Source organism: Cygnus olor, chromosome 1 (assembly GCF_009769625.2).
Source record: "Cygnus olor isolate bCygOlo1 chromosome 1, bCygOlo1.pri.v2, whole genome shotgun sequence".
NCBI lineage: Eukaryota > Metazoa > Chordata > Aves > Anseriformes > Anatidae > Cygnus > Cygnus olor.
Window position 1 is genome coordinate 73028721 of NC_049169.1, and position 16615 is coordinate 73045335.

Here is a 16615-nt window from a genome sequence, read left to right on the forward strand (position 1 = left end):
CGCTGCTCGACGCCTGCTGAGGGGCGAGGCTGGGCCAGGGGGCGTGGGCTTTTCTCCCCCTCTTGGCCCCGGGACATAACCTAATTTAAAAAGCCCCGATTATTTAAATCTTGTGTGGGCAGTTTGCAGGCTGTGTGTGTCCCTGCAGGGATGGGATACCTGAAGCTGCTGGTGATGAAGGACTTCAAGTCCTGGCGGGGGGAGCAGGTCATCGGCCCCTTCATGAGGTTCAACTGCATCATTGGGCCCAACGGAGCAGGTAGTGGTGGGTTGCAGGGATTGGGGGCAGCCAGGCTTCTTCACTGTAGATAATAGAGGTTTTGGTTGCTCTGCTTGCCCACGTTTAGCTCTGGGGGCCTAATGGGGAGAAAGTGGTAGGTGCGCTGGTGGAGTAATAGGGGCTGAGTGGATAAGGATGGCAACAGCAGGTTGTTGGAGGAGTTGAGTTGCAAGGTTTGGCACAGGGCAAGTAAACCTCATGGGCCTGCTTCAAATCTCTTTATGTACACCTTCTTCTGGAAGCTCCTGAGCTGCCATTTCTTCTTTAATTGGAGGGGTGGATTTCTAGTTTTCTCTATTTTTTTCCTGAAGTAAAGGTGTCTTTTAATGCTTAGGGTTGTAAAGGGTAGTAATGCAAAGCCGCTTCTTGGTTTGAATGTGTAGTCTTTGCCTTATGAGTAAACACTTGTGGAGGGGAGAGAGCAGCCCTTTGGGATGGCAGCTACTTTGGTTATGGTATTTTAGTCCACAGGAGCCTTTTCTTGTAGATGTGACTCAGCGTTGTTATGCACTGGGTGGTGGAACTTTTTAAAATTTGATTCGCTTCTGCTGAAAGTTCCATTTGAAAAATGGGATTTAATCTTTTATTTGACTGAGAGCAATGCGATGCGCAGGGCAAGATGTCCTAATATAGAATCACAAAGATGGGAATAGGTTTTGATCTTAGTTCCCCAGGCTATTAGTGATTTAGTTTATGATTTAACTTTTAGATCCTGATGCTCCTTTTCTTTTAATTGGAGTGTGTTCCATGAATGTAAATAGCTAGCTATTGTCAGTTAAATTTTATTATCATATCCTGAATCATCCTATCCCACCCCCACTCTTAAATATTTGCAAGTCTCAAAACTGTGCGTATTTTTTTCCAGGCATTGTTTGAGGTAAATTTAAGTAAATTTTATAGATGAGTCAGGAAAAAATAATGGGAAAGTTGTGTGATATATGAATTACATTTTATTCCTTCTATTTTCACTCTAATATTCTTCCCTTTCTGATACTCTGGTAAATGAGTCAAATTATTGCTAAAGTAGCAAGGTTGAGGACAGAAACTAATTAAACTGTCCATAAAAATGATCAATACTAAAGGAAGAGGATTCAATTAAGAGATTTCTTTTTTAGTCTAAGGAGTATTTTCAGAAAAATTTATTGTTGCTGTGAATGGATCTGGGAAAGTACTTGTGTTCTCCAGAACACCACTGTCCTAGGGCAAAGGCTGTAATTATGTGAAAGAGTCCTTACGCAGCAAAACTCTATGACAGCATTATATAAAGGAAACCGTGAGGATTATGATGCTGCTAGTTCAGTTTAATGACCTCTAGAAATGCCTGTGTAAAATTGGTTCTACTGGTTCTAGCAGGCTGGACATAACAAATGAGTTTAGTTGTGATATTTATTACAGATAGGCTTATCTGCTGCCAGTATGTTGCATCTTAGGAATGTATTTCTTTATTCTGTATATTTTTTCCTCAATGGAATGCAGAATTAGAATTAATAAAGACTTGTGTATCTACATTTATTTTTTAAGTTACTTGTTAATCAAATCTCTAACTTCTGCCATGTTAAACTCATTTATATATATATATATATATATTTTTTTTTCTTTAGGAAAATCTAACATAATGGATGCTGTTAGTTTTGTGATGTGTGAAAAGATATCTAACTTGCGAGTTAAAAGTGTTCGAGAACTTATTCATGGAGCACATGTTGGAAAACCAGTTTCTTCTACAGCAAGCGTAAAGATAGTATATTGTGAAGAAGATGGGGAAGAAAAAACATTTTCAAGAGTTATCCGTGGTACGTATTAGATTCTTTTGGAGTTACATTCTGTACCTGACTGATAAATAAAAAAATGGAGACCAAGAATTTTAACTTTGAATTTCAAATGCCTAATACTCTTTCATGTTTGGTTAAATTGAGCCCATGAGTCTTGAAATACTTCTTACAGTCCATCAGCAGCATCTTGATAGCATTGAAAAGTGCATTGAAAAAGTGCATGGAAAAAATGTAGTAAGGGCAAAGTTAAAAATTAACCAAACCACGAATACATGTGCTTTGCTCTGTACTTTTGATCTGTAGATTTTCATTAGGAATATGTACATGGTGTAGAAACTCCATGGTCTAGAAACTGGAGTGTGATGCCTTGCTGGAAGTACAAGTCCTTAAGCATCTGTTACCCTTTTGTAAGCATGCAGCTAGAATTTTAATACAAAAGAGTGAAGTTACTGAAATGACTAAGGAAATAGTTGAAATCCACTTTCTTCTTTGAGGAAGTTGCTCAGTTAGGGGGGAAATATAAGCGGAATAATTTTACCTGTGTGTTTTGTGTTATAGCCATTTTATAGTGATTATTTCTTCTTTCCTCCTTTAGATAGTTGTTCTGAATTTATTTTCAATGATAAAACAGTCACCCGATCTACTTACATATCTGAGCTTGAAAAAATAGGCATACTTGTCAAAGCTAGGAATTGTCTTATTTTTCAGGTGAGCATTTAAGGTATTTTGTAAAGCAAAGAAGTTTCTGAGATTATTTTATATCTGTAACAGTTACCTATTCACTAGTCAAGCTAGTTTTCGAATTTGATAGACTTAGTTTAAATCCAATAAACTTTATCCTGATCTCATTTAAGAATTGTAAGACTGTGAAATTATGGATTTTTGTGTACATGAGTGTATTACTAAGAAAGTATTTTGGAAGAAATTCAGGACTTGGATTCTTCCACATATTCTTAGATTTTTGGTCTTTAGTTTTAAATGCTTATTTTATTAATTTAGAATTTAGTGCTAGAAAAAGATTATTGCATCACATAACTTCCTTATTAGTCAAGATAAATGAAAATTTATAAGTCTATGTTAAGATTTAGGGATTGAAAATGCTATTGATTTATTGTTTCAGAAGTATTTAGTGATACAGGTCAGAAGTGTCATGTGCTTATGATGAATATATTTCATGGGATTGTCTTCCTTATATTTACTGAACTATGAATGTAAAATTCCAAAGGAAGAACTAATTTTTTCCCTTTTATAGAAACAGTAGGTATAGATTCTTCTTGTGATAATACCCTCTATGGTGAGGGCATTTGCCCACCAATAAAAAAAAAAAAAGTAAATCATACAGTTTACTGAAATTCCTTCAGGTCAGCGAAGATTTGAGTAGCTAATGTATGGATAAAAATTGTGCACCCATTAACTTTGGGAGTTACAGAATTTTCTAGTGCACTGACTTCAGCTGTTAAGCTTTTGAAACTGTTTTTATTTAAAATCTTTCTTGTTACCTTATTTTTCATTAAAAATTACTTTCAGTTCCTTTAAAGAGACTGATGAGATTTAATTTTGTCTTTCTGATACTGCTCACTGATTTGTTTAGGTAGATTTTGTTAGAAGGTGTTTTTCCTCTGTCAATTTCTGGTATTATAAAATTATGTAATCGGATGAGGTGGCTAGGTCATAGTCCTTTTGTTTCTATACTTTTCTTTGGGTTTGAATCTAAAAGTACATACTTATAATTATGCTAACCAGTAAAGTATCAGGAGATAAATCATTATATACTTACAGAGAAGAAATTCATATTATACAGCATAATAATCTACAGGTTGTTTGGTTATTTGTTTGTTTTGCAATTTTGTTGTAGGGAACAGTAGAATTGATTGCAATGAAGAAGCCAAAGGAAAGAACTCAACTTTTTGAACAAATCAGTAATTCATGGCAATATGCTGAGGAATATGAAAGAAAAAAGAAAAAAATGGAGCAAGCAGAAGAGGATGCACACTTTAATTATAACAAGAAAAAAAGTGTTGCAGCAGAACGCAAACAAGCAAAGATGGAAAAAGAGGAGGTAACTCAAATTTCCTACTTTTTTGTGCGTAATTTTGCATCATTTAGGAATTTAGATATGTTTTTTAAAATGCACTTATTCATAAAGTATTTTTTCAGTATGCTATAATATGTATTTTTCTGTACTTGCAAGTATATTCTTATAAAAATTTGATAATTTAAAGGGTAGATTTGCCAGGATAATTAACTTAAGGGTTGACTTAGGTATCTGAGTTTTGATTAGTGCACATTACTGGAGTTATAGCTGTTGGTATGTCAGCCGATACCACTTTGGACTTGAAATCAGACTCCTAGTTACTTTAAAATCTTGTTTTAAACTAAAAATAAAATTTTTATGTTGGTAGGCAGATCATTACCAGATGCTCATCAAGGAAATACATGAAAACAGGATACAGCTACAGCTTTTCCAGCTTTATCACAATGAAAAAAACATCGACTTTCTGAAAAAAAGTTTGGATGAAAAGAATATGGAGGCTAGTATCAAGAAAGATTCCCTTGCTACAGGAGAAGACGAATTTAGAGCCAAGAAAAAAGTGCTTGGTGTACTAAATAGAGATCAACAACACATGGAAGGAGAAATTAAGTAAGTTTTCCAATCAAGTTCTCTGATAGTTAAAGCATAGTCTTTAAGGGAATTGCTTGGAAGGCAGACATTTCCTGCTGAAGCAGGTAGTGTGATATCCCCATGCTATTATGGAAGTCAGTTTGTAGCAGTTAAAGCAATAACTAGCTATTGGGCTCATACCATCCTTCCCAATGTTTTCAGTAATTTCATTATAGAAATAGTTTAATGTGTTTGCCATGATATTTTAGACTGTTATACTTCTTCTTACACTTTTATTTTCCATGGATATTAAAATAAATTAAAAAAAAAAAATCTGTGGGTATGTAGCCTTGCAGCTGGCAACCGTTGTTGATTTGTATGTTTGTTTGAGGGGGTGGTTTTGTTTTTTGTTCCTTTAGGACTCTTCAAGTGTCACTGGTTCAGCATAGAGCCCTCTATATAAAAGCAAAAGAAAACACTTCCTACCAAATCAAGAAAGTAGAAATGTCTAAAAAATCTCTGAGGGACAAGGAGAAATACTGTGATAAGGAAAAGCAGAATATGAAAGACCTGGAGATAGAACTGTATGAAACTGAGAAGGCATGGAGAGAATTTGAGAAGAAAACTAAAGAGGAGATACTGCAGAGAGCAGCAGATATTGAGCTGAGAGAAAGTCAGGTGAATTGGGAGAACAAAAGCCAAAGTATTGTTTACTAGTGAAGTCTGAAATCCACACTGAATCTGTGATTTCTAATGCTCTTGCTGTTGAGTTCAAGCAAAAAACAAGATTTTAGCTTTTATTCAGGGACTCTTTAATCAGATAAATAGAAGTGATGCTGCAGCCTTTTGGGATAATGGGCTGTCCCCTTTCTGGGAGAAGGGGAAAAAACAGGCAGATTTCCCAGAAGTTCCAAGCAGGGAACAGTTCTAGGAAATAAATCTAAATTTTAGAAATGTACTGTTCTGAGATTAGACGTGGTACACATCTCAGGGTGTGTAGTCCATCTTCTAAGAAATACGAGAAGGTATTTTATTGGAAGAAGCAATGAATTTCAAGTGAACAAGAAGTTGAGAAGAGTGTGATGGAAACTTTCAGAAGGGTTGTAGGCAGGGACTTGCCTCTGTGGGTTAGGGTTATAGCTGCATGTAATTATCCATAGTTAGGTTATTTTATCTGTTTGGGGTTGGTTGGTTGGCGTTGGTGTTCATCCTTCTTCATGGAAGTCCAGAAAGTACAGTATGGGAGGGTAGAAGAGAAAATATTTTGTAGGGTCTTGGGCTGAGGGGATCCATTTTGAGAAATTAAGTATTGCTGAAATCTGTTTTCATTTCCCAAATTGAAAACAGAAATACAAACAAGATCATAATGTAATCCCATTTACTGTGGGTCAGAATCTAAAACTGAGATACTCACAAGTGAGCTTATTTCAAGTTTTAGAAGCAAAGTACTGTATCATTTTACAGTAAATTCACATTTTAAAAAACTATCCTTGCAACCATTTGTTGACAAAACCCTTCTAAAACCAAGTACTAGCTTCTCTTCTCCACTGTCTCTTCCTTAAAATGTTTTCTGATCAATTAATGGAGAACCTGAGGGATTGCTTATTTAGCATGTGAATCTTCTTATTCTGCACTTTAGACACACTTGTCAAATTAGTTGTAACTTTGCAGCACTGCTTAAAGTGTTGTTTCATATGTTAACCTTTAAAAGTATATATTTGATAATGTAGAAATCTTGTAATAAGAATGGTGTTATAATAAATCTGCACAAATTTTGGACCATGCAAAGACTTTTGTCTTAACATTTACTGTAAAGTACTGTCAACTTTATAAACTTTCCTGGAAGACAAGAATTGTTTTAAGTTTAAATATTTCTTGTCTGTGGTCTTATTTAAGTGTAAGCTTTGTATTGAATCTTCCTTTAATATAATATAATTGGCTGATGGAATTAATAGCTGGAATGACTAAAAATTGTGTGGCTTTTGTAATTCTTTTTATAAGGTAGGTAATTACTAACTGAGGATATAAAACCATGAGCCATCCTATTTTCAGTGGTGTGATTTTTTTTTTTTTATTTGCCCAGTTGGAGCACTATAAAGAGCTAAAGGAAATAGCAAGAAGGAAAGTGGCTACACTAACCCAGCAGCTAGAAAAACTTCGGTGGGAGCAAAAAGCGGATCAAGAAAGGATGAAACTTAATAGGAGAAAGAAAAAAGAAGTTGAGGTACTTGTATCAAGCTAAAATTATGTTTAAAGAGAAAAATGTTCTGGCTTCTGTACCTGTGCCTCTGGTTTAAATGTCTATATAAATGTGTAAAGTGCTTTAATGCAAATCCTTAGCAAAAGTGATCGATTGTGAGTGTTCGTCTAGTTTTCATATTGCAGCAAGTTTAGCAAAATGACTTGTATATATGTTCAGAGAATAGTTGCATAGACCCATGCTGAGGATTTGTTTTTGTGAACACTGGCTTTAGCATTTTACAGTTACTCAGAATTTAGAAAACTCAAAAATCGATCAGATGGGATGTTAGCATTTCTAGAGGTCCTTATATCTAATTGTTCTAAACGTAAATTTGCTTGTATAGAAAAGTCTACATTTTACATGATAACTGTGAGTGTGTAAAGTCATTCTTGCCATCATAGTTAATGCTTGTACATCTATCTGCTGTTGATAGGATGCTTTTTTCATTGAAGCACTAGGTACCAGAAGAAACTATTTACTAACTAAAAGTGAAACAAATTCCATTCCTTGTGCTTTTGAAACACCACAAATTCCATTTTAGTGTTGAGAAGGAGATAAGGGATGCTGAGAGGTCATAAAATGTATGTCTTATCATTCAGAGTTGGTATTACTCATCTGTATGTATATGAAATTCCAATTAAAATAAATTGGAACTTTGTGCTTTTCTATTTTTGCATAACAATCCTCTTACCTCCTTTAAATATAGATATTAAAATATCATTAGTGTGCATTGCTAGAAAATGTTACATGTCCTTAAAAGATAAAAAGGAGCAGAAGGAAACCAATAGATTTAAAATTAGAGATGATAGAGATACATAATGTGCTTTGAAACAAAACAATAGGTCGCAAGGATTTTGGAAGTTAAGACTTAATAAAATGTGTAAGTATTTTTTTTTTTTTCTTTCACTTCATGCAGTTTGTGTTTTTATTCAGTTTGAGAAGTTGAAAAGGCTTGTTTCATTGTTGGTTTGGCTTTGCTAGTACAATGTTTTTGTTTTGGCTTGGAATCTCCATGTCAACTTTATTTGTCCTTCTTAGGAAAAAGCATCTATTAATCTTTTGCAAAGCACCTTTTTTGCTTTAACACCTGTAATTTAGTAACACTCAGTGTAAAATTATTTCACTGATGGTGTCGTGATTCTTTGTGCTGAAGAGGCTTTCTCTGAACTATTGCCAAACATGAAAAATACAGTAATGTCCTCCGCAAGGTAAAAGTATTTTTGCTATTCATGGTGCAGCTTAATCTGCTATTGAAAAGAGATGCTGTTGCGTCAGCATGAAATACTTACAAGGACGAAAAGATGCTTCTCAGTACTTCCTTGGAATTAAGAGCTTTATATATTGCTGTAGGAAAAAAAAATAATAAAAAAAATCATTTGGTTCTTAACACATCCTATTTGTGATTTCTTAGGAAAACATTAAACAGACTGTGGAACGGATAGGAGAGCATAAAAGACGAATAGAGAAGTTGGAAGAGTATACCAAGATATGCACGTATGTTTAAAAAAGTAAAAGCTAATTAGATTACTTGTACGTTATGTATTTTCAAATTCTTCTGCTGTGGTATTGATATTTCTGTAACTTTAGCTGTCAAATTAAGTAGGAAATAGGATGACACCCATATGTTGTTTGAAACGTTATTATAATCACTTCTAATTTCTTGTATGTGTGCAAATTACATCACTACATCTATGGTTGGGGCTATTAGTGTACAAATTCTGAGAGAAGAGAATAGGGCAGTGTTGTAGTTGTGCTGCTCTAGAAACAAGTTAATATTGACACTGTGTATTAGGAGCACAGCTCAGTTCTTGTTCTCTTTGTTTTCCACCTGATTTTCACTCTTTGTGAAATAAAGTACATAAGCCCTACATTGAGCAACCTGATCTAGCTTTGATGTTAGCCCTGTTTTCTGCAGGAGGTCAGAATAGATACCTTCAGAGACTTCTTCTAACCTGTCTTCTTCTTATGCATCTGTATTGTGTACTTTGGCTTAGCAGTGCTGTGTGTGCACTGAACAAAGTTCTGCTACGGACAGAGAGCAGCAAACCCATTGTGAGTGTGATGCAAAATTATTCTAGTGTAGTGGAGTTTAGCAAAGCCTTAATGATCTTGCAAGGGCATGAAGTGAGTCACAGTTTTGAATGAGAATTTTCAGTCCTTCATAGTTTTACAATATCAGACCTTTTATTAATGGTGGATACAATAATGGGGTTTCATATTACAGTCATAAATTCACACTGGAACTCAATTTGGAAACCTTAGCAATAGCTTGTGCTATAGAATGCAACTCTGTAAGTGACTTCTTACAGATTCTAAAAGACTTTAATGATTGTTTTATAGTCTGTGGCCGTAGAATGATTTTAATTTTATAAGCCAAAAGCTTGTATAAACGAAACAGTAAATTGCTTTCCTCTCTTTGCTTTGGTTCAAAGTGAGTCATTGGCAGAGAAAAAACACCAGAAAGAAATGCTTACTAAGGAAATAGAAAATTCAACAATACGAATGGCTGAAGTGAATGAAGAATTGAACAAAATAGTTGGTGAACTGCAAAATGCCAAGATTGATTACCACGAAGGAAAGCGTCAGCAAATGAGAGCAGAGATCCTGGAAAGTCTCAGAAGACTGTATCCAGATTCTGTGGTAATTGAATGACCTCACTTAAATGCCTTATTTCATAATTCGGAACTGAGAGTTCTGCTGTAGACTGTGTAAGCAGCAAGAGTAAAGTGGACTCTGTTGTATGTTATGTTAAGCTTCAGGCCTGCTTAAGTGCATGTGGCAAAATAGTACTACTGAAAGAATAGTAGTGTTTGCTGTCATTATTTTTCACAGATTCCAGTAACAGACTACTACTTGCATCAAAAAAAAAGTTTTGATTGCTTGTGTGCTTTTTATGGAGTGCGATTTATTCTTTTTTTTTCCTATTCTAAACTGTAACTGTCTATACTAAAACATTTTTGACTTGCTTACTTTGAACAAATGAATGGGAAGATCAGCTGTAAGCGCATTTATCCCAGGAAGAATACTCCAGGTGCTTACTCCATTTTTCCCCAGATTGTTCCCAATACTCCAGACTTCTGTTCCCAAATGGTTTGTCTTTGCTTATCAAATACCATGCTTTACTTAAATCACCCACCAATAATGTCAGTGTTTTGTGTATTAATTCTGAGTTATTGCAAGATCTCAAGATATTTACCAAAATTGATTGAATGTTTTATGAGGTATGTCTACACCACTTTTATAGGTACTTTTAAAGATAATTATTCTGACACTGTAAACAACTCCAAGTAAGAACTCTTTAATAAATCTAATCAACTGAAGTTGCTCCCTGAGTATACCTTAGTATAGTCAGTCCTTTTTGGTATGCATACTCATTTGAGATTAACAAGCTGGGAATTCCATTTTGAAAAAAAAAAAATAAAAAATGTTTAGAAGTTGACGTCTCTGCTTCCTAGTGCAGCCATAAGAAGATAAGTATTTTATTTTTTTCTCAGTTATGCTCTGCTTCTTTGTCTTTGACAGAACCTCAGCATGTGGCAAGTATCTGATGCTTCAGATTTTTATAATACATGCTCACAAGATGTTCAAAAAGAATCAGAATGATTGCATATCTCCTTTTGCTTTCTCTTTGCACTGTATCCCTATATGACAAGAATTGGACCATACTGGTGATACCTTGCTGGCCTAGGGGAGAGCTGGTGTCCTGGGTGTTCTGTCATTCTCCTTCAGGAGCTGCAGACTTAAAGAGTACTCACCAATGCGATGGCTTTGGAAATAAAAAAAGTAGATAACTTAAAACAGCAGCATGTGAGGCAGCAGAGTTGTTTTGAGCTGCTTCTTCTGATGTATTAATTCTAGATTACTGAACGCAGTCCAAATTAAAGTCTCAGGATGAAAGGTCGTGACAGGTTTCATCTGATAGTCCACTAAGTCCTCAGTCAGAACTAGAGGAAATTTTGTTGTTGGTCTTTTGGATTTCATAGGAAAAAAATTGGAAATGCCTTACTGCTTCAAAACATTTAGTTCTTAAATCCATGTTAAAGTTTCTGTTCTGGAAATAGTTTTTTAATGGTCTGTGAACCTTCCAGGTACTGGAATAGCCACCCAGCAATCTGAGTCCTGCTGTGTAAATGCCACGTGGCACTTCTCATAGTTTTGTCTGATTAACATAGAGAATTTTGCAGCTTACTACAGTTTTTACAATTTAATGTTCAGAATGTCATTCCTACACTGGTAGTTCTAATTGGCAAGGTTACTGTTTTTACAGATTGTTAGGCTACCGTTACTTATTCCCATAGAAATCTGGCATTACACCTGGACTCAAATGCCTCTGTATAGTTTTGAGTGTCTGAAACTCACAGGTCTGAGTTGCAGACAGAAACATCCAAGTTGATGAAACCGCGAGGAAAATGAGGAAACTAAACAAATACGTTTATGGTGTTGGGTGTTATCCTTGCAATTATTCTTTTTGTTTCAGAAAATTGAAAGGATTTACCAGGAGAAGGGTAAAAGAGCAGATCATAGTAGGCTACAATTTGATCTGCTGTAATTTGTTATTTATACTATGGCATCAGATAATGCTGTGGATGACCTATCACATACAGCTCCTTACCAGTCTTCCTGTTCTCATTTGCTGATAGGCATAAAATCATGGAAATGCAGAAGACCAGTAGCTGTATGTGAACAAGCAGGAAAATTGTTCTTCAATAAAACTAGAGATTATAATGTTCAGAATGTGCATTAGTGAGTGGCTTTAATTTTTCAGGGAAAGTTCAACTGTAACTAAAATTACAGGAACAGAACTAAAGATATTTAGGGAACATACACAGCAGAGAACTGAAGTTCTTGTAGTTGAGAGTTCTCATGGGTGGGAACAGCTGTTGAAAGAGAGCAAAAGTGAGTGTATTGCAGAACTTGAAAGAATAGTTAGAATTTGTAACTGCTTTTTGGTGGTAGGTGGTTGTTTATTGCATCACAGTGATAATCTGATAATACCTGTATCTGATCATACTTTTTTTAATATGTTTTGATCTGTGGCAAATAATCTGGTTATTGTCATTCAGATTTACTGTCATTCTGCGGAGTTAGTATGCACTTGGAATTAATTTTGTCTCTGGAGGTGATACCTCAATATAAGGCAAAATAGGCTTAATTATTTGGACGACACAGTACAAGAAAAGCAGTTTTGACTCTTTTTCATGCTACTAATATAAGCAGTTACTTCTTTTTTCAGTTGAAACTGCAGTAGGCAGTTTAGTCTTTCTTGCTGTCATTTTCCAGTTAGCCGTTCTATTTATTTAGGATCTTATCAGTCAAAGATCTTACTGTATTAGGCACTTTCATTCCAGCCACAAAAGATGCTTAGCCAATTTTACTATTGTCACTCTGTTGTACTTCTAAAAGTACATGCTAAAGATTGCAAGTAATGCAATAGGACGTATGTAACTGTCACCTTAGGGGAAGAAATTAAACGTCTTCAGATTTTGAAGTCATACTTTGCCATTTGGACTGATGACTAATACAATTATTATTTTTCTGACATACAGCAGTTGTAAAAGAATGCAGCTGTTAAACATGTAACACTTTGCTCTTGCTACTTCTGCATACTTCTTGTATGCAGAAATGTTACTAGATATCTAAAGTTACATTTTTATTTCTCCATATTTTTTATCTTCAGTTTGGAAGACTGCTTGACTTGTGCCACCCTATTCATAAAAAATACCAGCTTGCTGTTACCAAAGTGTTCAGCAAATACATGACTGCTATTGTTGTTGCCACGGAAAAAACAGCAAGAGATTGCATTCGGTTCCTAAAACAAGAACGAGCTGAACCCGAAACTTTTCTTGCTTTGGATTACCTTGATGTAAGTACAGTTTTCTTTCCTGTCACCAGTAACTTAATACACTTGTAAATCTTGATACTGTCTCCTTTAAGCTAACTAAAACAGGCTTAAGTGCTACAGCAAAGCAAACATGGTTTCAGAACGACTGTAAAGCTCAGAACATTACATGCTCTTGTTGAGATTCAGACCCTTTTTCTGTCTGTATATTTAGCTGTTTTATGCCTTTAGAAATAGTATCACCGACCAGTTGAGGTTGGAACAGACCTCTGGAGGTGTTCTTGTCACAGAATCACAGAATCGTCTAGGTTGGAAGAGACCTCCAAGATCACCTAGTCCAACCTCTGACCTAACACTAACAAGTCCTCCACTAACCCATATCACTAAGTGCTACATCTAAATGTCTTTTAAAGACCTCCAGGGATGGTGACTCAACCACTTCCCTGGGCAGCCCATTCCAATGCCTAACAACCCTTTCAGTAAAGAAGTTCTTCCTAATATCCAACCTAAACCTCCCCTGGCACACCTTTAGCCCATTCCCCCTCGTCCTGTCACCAGGCATGTGGGAGAATAGACCAACGCCTACCTCTCTACAGCCTCCTTTAAGGTACCTGTAGAGAGCGATGAGGTCGCCCCTGAGCCTCCTCTTCTCCAGGCTGAACAATCCTAGCTCCCTCAGCCGCTCCTCATAAGACTTGTTCTCCAGACCCCTCACCAGCTTCGTTGCCCTTCTCTGGACATGATCGAGCACCTTGATGTCCTTCCTGTAGAGAGAGGCCCAAAACTGAACACAGTACTCGAGGTGCGGCCTCACCAGAGCCAAGTAGAGGGGGACAATCACTTCCCTAGACCTGCTGGCCACACTGCTTCTTATACAAGCCAGGATGCTGTTGGCCTTCTTGGCCACCTGAGCACACTGCTGGCTCATATTGAACCGACTATCAACCAATACTCCCAGGTCCTTCTCTGCCAGGCAGCTTTCCAGCCACTCATCTCCCAGGCTGTAGCCCTGCTTGGGGTTGTTGTGCCCCAGGTGCAGGACTTGGCACTTGGCCTTGTTGAACTTCATACAGTTGACCTCAGCCCATCGGTCCAGCCTATCCAGATCCTCCTGCAGAGCCTTCCTACCCTCGAGCAGATCGACACACGCACCTAACTTGGTGTCATCTGCAAAATTACTGAGGGTGCACTCGATCCCCTCATCCAGATCATTGATAAAGATATTGAAGAGGACTGGCCCTAGTACTGAGCCCTGGGGGACTCCACTAGTGACCGGCCTCCAACTGGATTTGACTCCATTCACCATAACTCTTTGGGCCCGGCTATCCAGCCAGTTTTTAACCTAACGAAGCGTATGCCACTCCAAGCCATGAGCAGCCAGTTTCTTGAGGAGAATGTTGTGGGAAATGGTATCAAAAGCCTTACTGAAGTCAAGGTAGACCACATCCACAGCCTTTCCCTCATCCACTAAGCGTGTCACTTTGCCATAGAAGGAGATCAGGTTCGTCAAGCAGGACCTGCCTTTCATAAACCCATGCTGACTGGTCCTGATTGCCTGGTTGCCCTGTAAGTGCCGCGTGATGACACTCAAGATAATCTGCTCCATGAGCTTCCCTGGCACTGAGGTCAAACTAACAGGCCTATAGTTCCCCGGGGTCTACACTCCAGCCCTTCTTGTAGATGGGCGTCACATTTGCTAGCTGCCAGTCGACTGGGACCTCCTCTGATAGCCAGGACTGCTGATAAATGATGGAAAGTGGCTTGGCCAGCTCTTCCACCAGTTCTCTCAGTACCCTCAGGTGGATCCCATCCGGCCCCATCGACTTGCGCACATCCAAGTGCTGTAGCAGGTCTCCAACCATTTCCTCGTGGATAGCGAGGGCCACATCCTGCTCCCCATCCCCTTCCACCAGCTTAGGGTACTGGGTATCCAGAGAACAACTGGTCTTGCTGCTAAAGACTGAGGCAAAGAAGGCATTGAGCACCTCAGCCTTTTCCTCATCTTTTGTAACTATGTTTCCCCCCGCATCCAGTAAAGCATGGAGATTCTCCTTAGTCGTCCTTTTTGTGTTGATGTATTTGTAAAAATGTTTTTTATCATCTTTAACGGCAGTAGCCAGATTGAGCTCCAGATGAGCTTTGGCCTTTCTAATTTTATCCCTGCACAGCCTCGCAACATCCTTATAGTCCTCCTGAGTGGCCCGCCCTTTTCTCCAAAGATTATAAACCCTCCTTTTTCTCCTAAGCTCGAGCCACAACTCTCTGTTCAGCCAGGCCGGTCTTCTTCCGTGCCGGCTTGTCTTTGGGCACGTGGGGACAGACCGCTCCTGAGCCATTAAGATTTCCTTCTTGAGGAGCGCCCAGCCTTCCTGGACTCCTCTGCCCTTCAGAACCACCTCCCAAGGGACTCTGCCAACCAGTGTCCTGAACAGCTCAAAGTCTGCCCTCCAGAAGTCCGATACAGTGGTTTTACTGGTCCCCTTCCTGACTTTGCCAAGAATAGAGGACTCTACCATTTCGTGGTCACTCTGCCCAAGACAGCTCCTGACCACCACATCTCCCACCAGTCCGTCACTGTTTGTGAACAGACACTGTGAACAACAGGTTGTTGTCCAACCGCTCTGCCAAAGCAGGGCAATGTAGGGCACGTTGCCCAGGACTATGTGCAGACAGCTCTTGAATGCCTCCAAGGAGGGAGACTCCACAACCTCTCTGGGCAGCTTAGTCCATTGCTCTGTGACCCATAGCACAGAAAGGCTTCCTAATGTTCAGGTGAAACCTTCTGTGTTCCAGTTTGTGCTTGTTGTTTCTTGTCCTGGCACTGGGCACCTTAGTGCAGAAACCTGTCTCTGTGTTTTTTGTACTGTCTCTTCAGGTATTCGTACATGCTGTTGAGATTCCCTTGAGCCTTCTCTTTTCCAGGCTAAACAGATCCACGTATCTCAGCCTTTCCTCACAGGAGAAATGTTCCAGTCCCTTTAATCATCTTAGCAGTCCTTTGCTGCACTCCAGTAGCTCCATGTCTTTCTTGTCCTGGGGAGACCAGGCCTGGACACAGTACTTCCCACAGCGCTGCTGAGGGGAGGAGAAGGATCATCTCCCTTGACCTGCTGGCCACAGTGCTGTCAGTTGAGTCTGGGATACCATTAGCCTTCTTTGTTGCAAAGGCACTTTGCTGGCTCATATTAAACTTGGTGTCTACAAGGACCCCATGGTCCTTTTCTGCTGGGCTGCTTTCCGGTTTGTCAGCCTTCAGTGTGTCATGGAGCATGGGATTATTCCTTCCCAGGGGCAGGACTTAGCATTTCCCTTAGCTGAATGTCATGAAGATCTTCACTGCCTAGTTCTCCAGCCTGTCCAGCTCTGGGTGGCAGCGTGACGCTCTGGTCTATCAGCCACTCCTCCCAGTTCTGTGCCATTTGCAGACGTGCTGAGGGTGCACCCTGCCCCATCGTCCAGGTCACTAATGAAGATGTTCAGCGGGACTGGACCCAGTACTGACTCCTGGGATACATACCTTGTTACTGGCCTCTAGCTGGACTCCTGCCACGTTGAGCCTGGCAGTTCAGCCAGTTTTCAGGGCACCTCACTGAATGCTCATCCAGCTCATACGTCAACAGCTCCTCTGTGAGGATCGTGTCGAGGACAGGGTCAAAAGCCTTTATTGAAGTCCCAGGAGACAGTATCCACTGCTCTTCCCTCATCCACCAGACTGGTCGTTTCATTGTGGAGGGCTATTTGGTGAGTCTGTGCTGACTGCTCCTGGTTACTTTCTTGTTCATATGCCTGGAAATGGATGCCAGAATTAGTTGCTCCATCACCTTCGCAGGGCTGTAGATGAAGCTGTTTGGCCTGTAGTTTTGTGGGTCCTCCTTCTTGGCCC

The 16615-nt window shown here is 38.7% G+C and overlaps 1 protein-coding gene across 4 annotated transcripts in view; it reads left to right on the top strand.

Annotated features, from left to right (window-relative positions):
- Window position 1: 1 nt before the first annotated feature.
- The window catches only part of SMC1B (structural maintenance of chromosomes 1B), a 41895-nt gene continuing 25281 nt past the window's right edge, over window positions 2–16615 (top strand). The window contains exons 1-10 of one of the 4 annotated variants that reach the window (XM_040564781.1): window positions 2–262; window positions 1882–2070; window positions 2645–2757; window positions 3905–4108; window positions 4452–4690; window positions 5071–5329; window positions 6735–6875; window positions 8305–8387; window positions 9326–9533; window positions 12571–12756. In XM_040564781.1, coding sequence (XP_040420715.1) covers window positions 151–262; window positions 1882–2070; window positions 2645–2757; window positions 3905–4108; window positions 4452–4690; window positions 5071–5329; window positions 6735–6875; window positions 8305–8387; window positions 9326–9533; window positions 12571–12756 — 1734 coding nt within the window. In that variant the 5' untranslated portion in view covers window positions 2–150. The remainder of the gene's footprint in view (window positions 263–1881; window positions 2071–2644; window positions 2758–3904; window positions 4109–4451; window positions 4691–5070; window positions 5330–6734; window positions 6876–8304; window positions 8388–9325; window positions 9534–12570; window positions 12757–16615) is intronic. The other 3 variants (XM_040564752.1, XM_040564761.1, XM_040564770.1) reach the window with 3 other exon arrangements.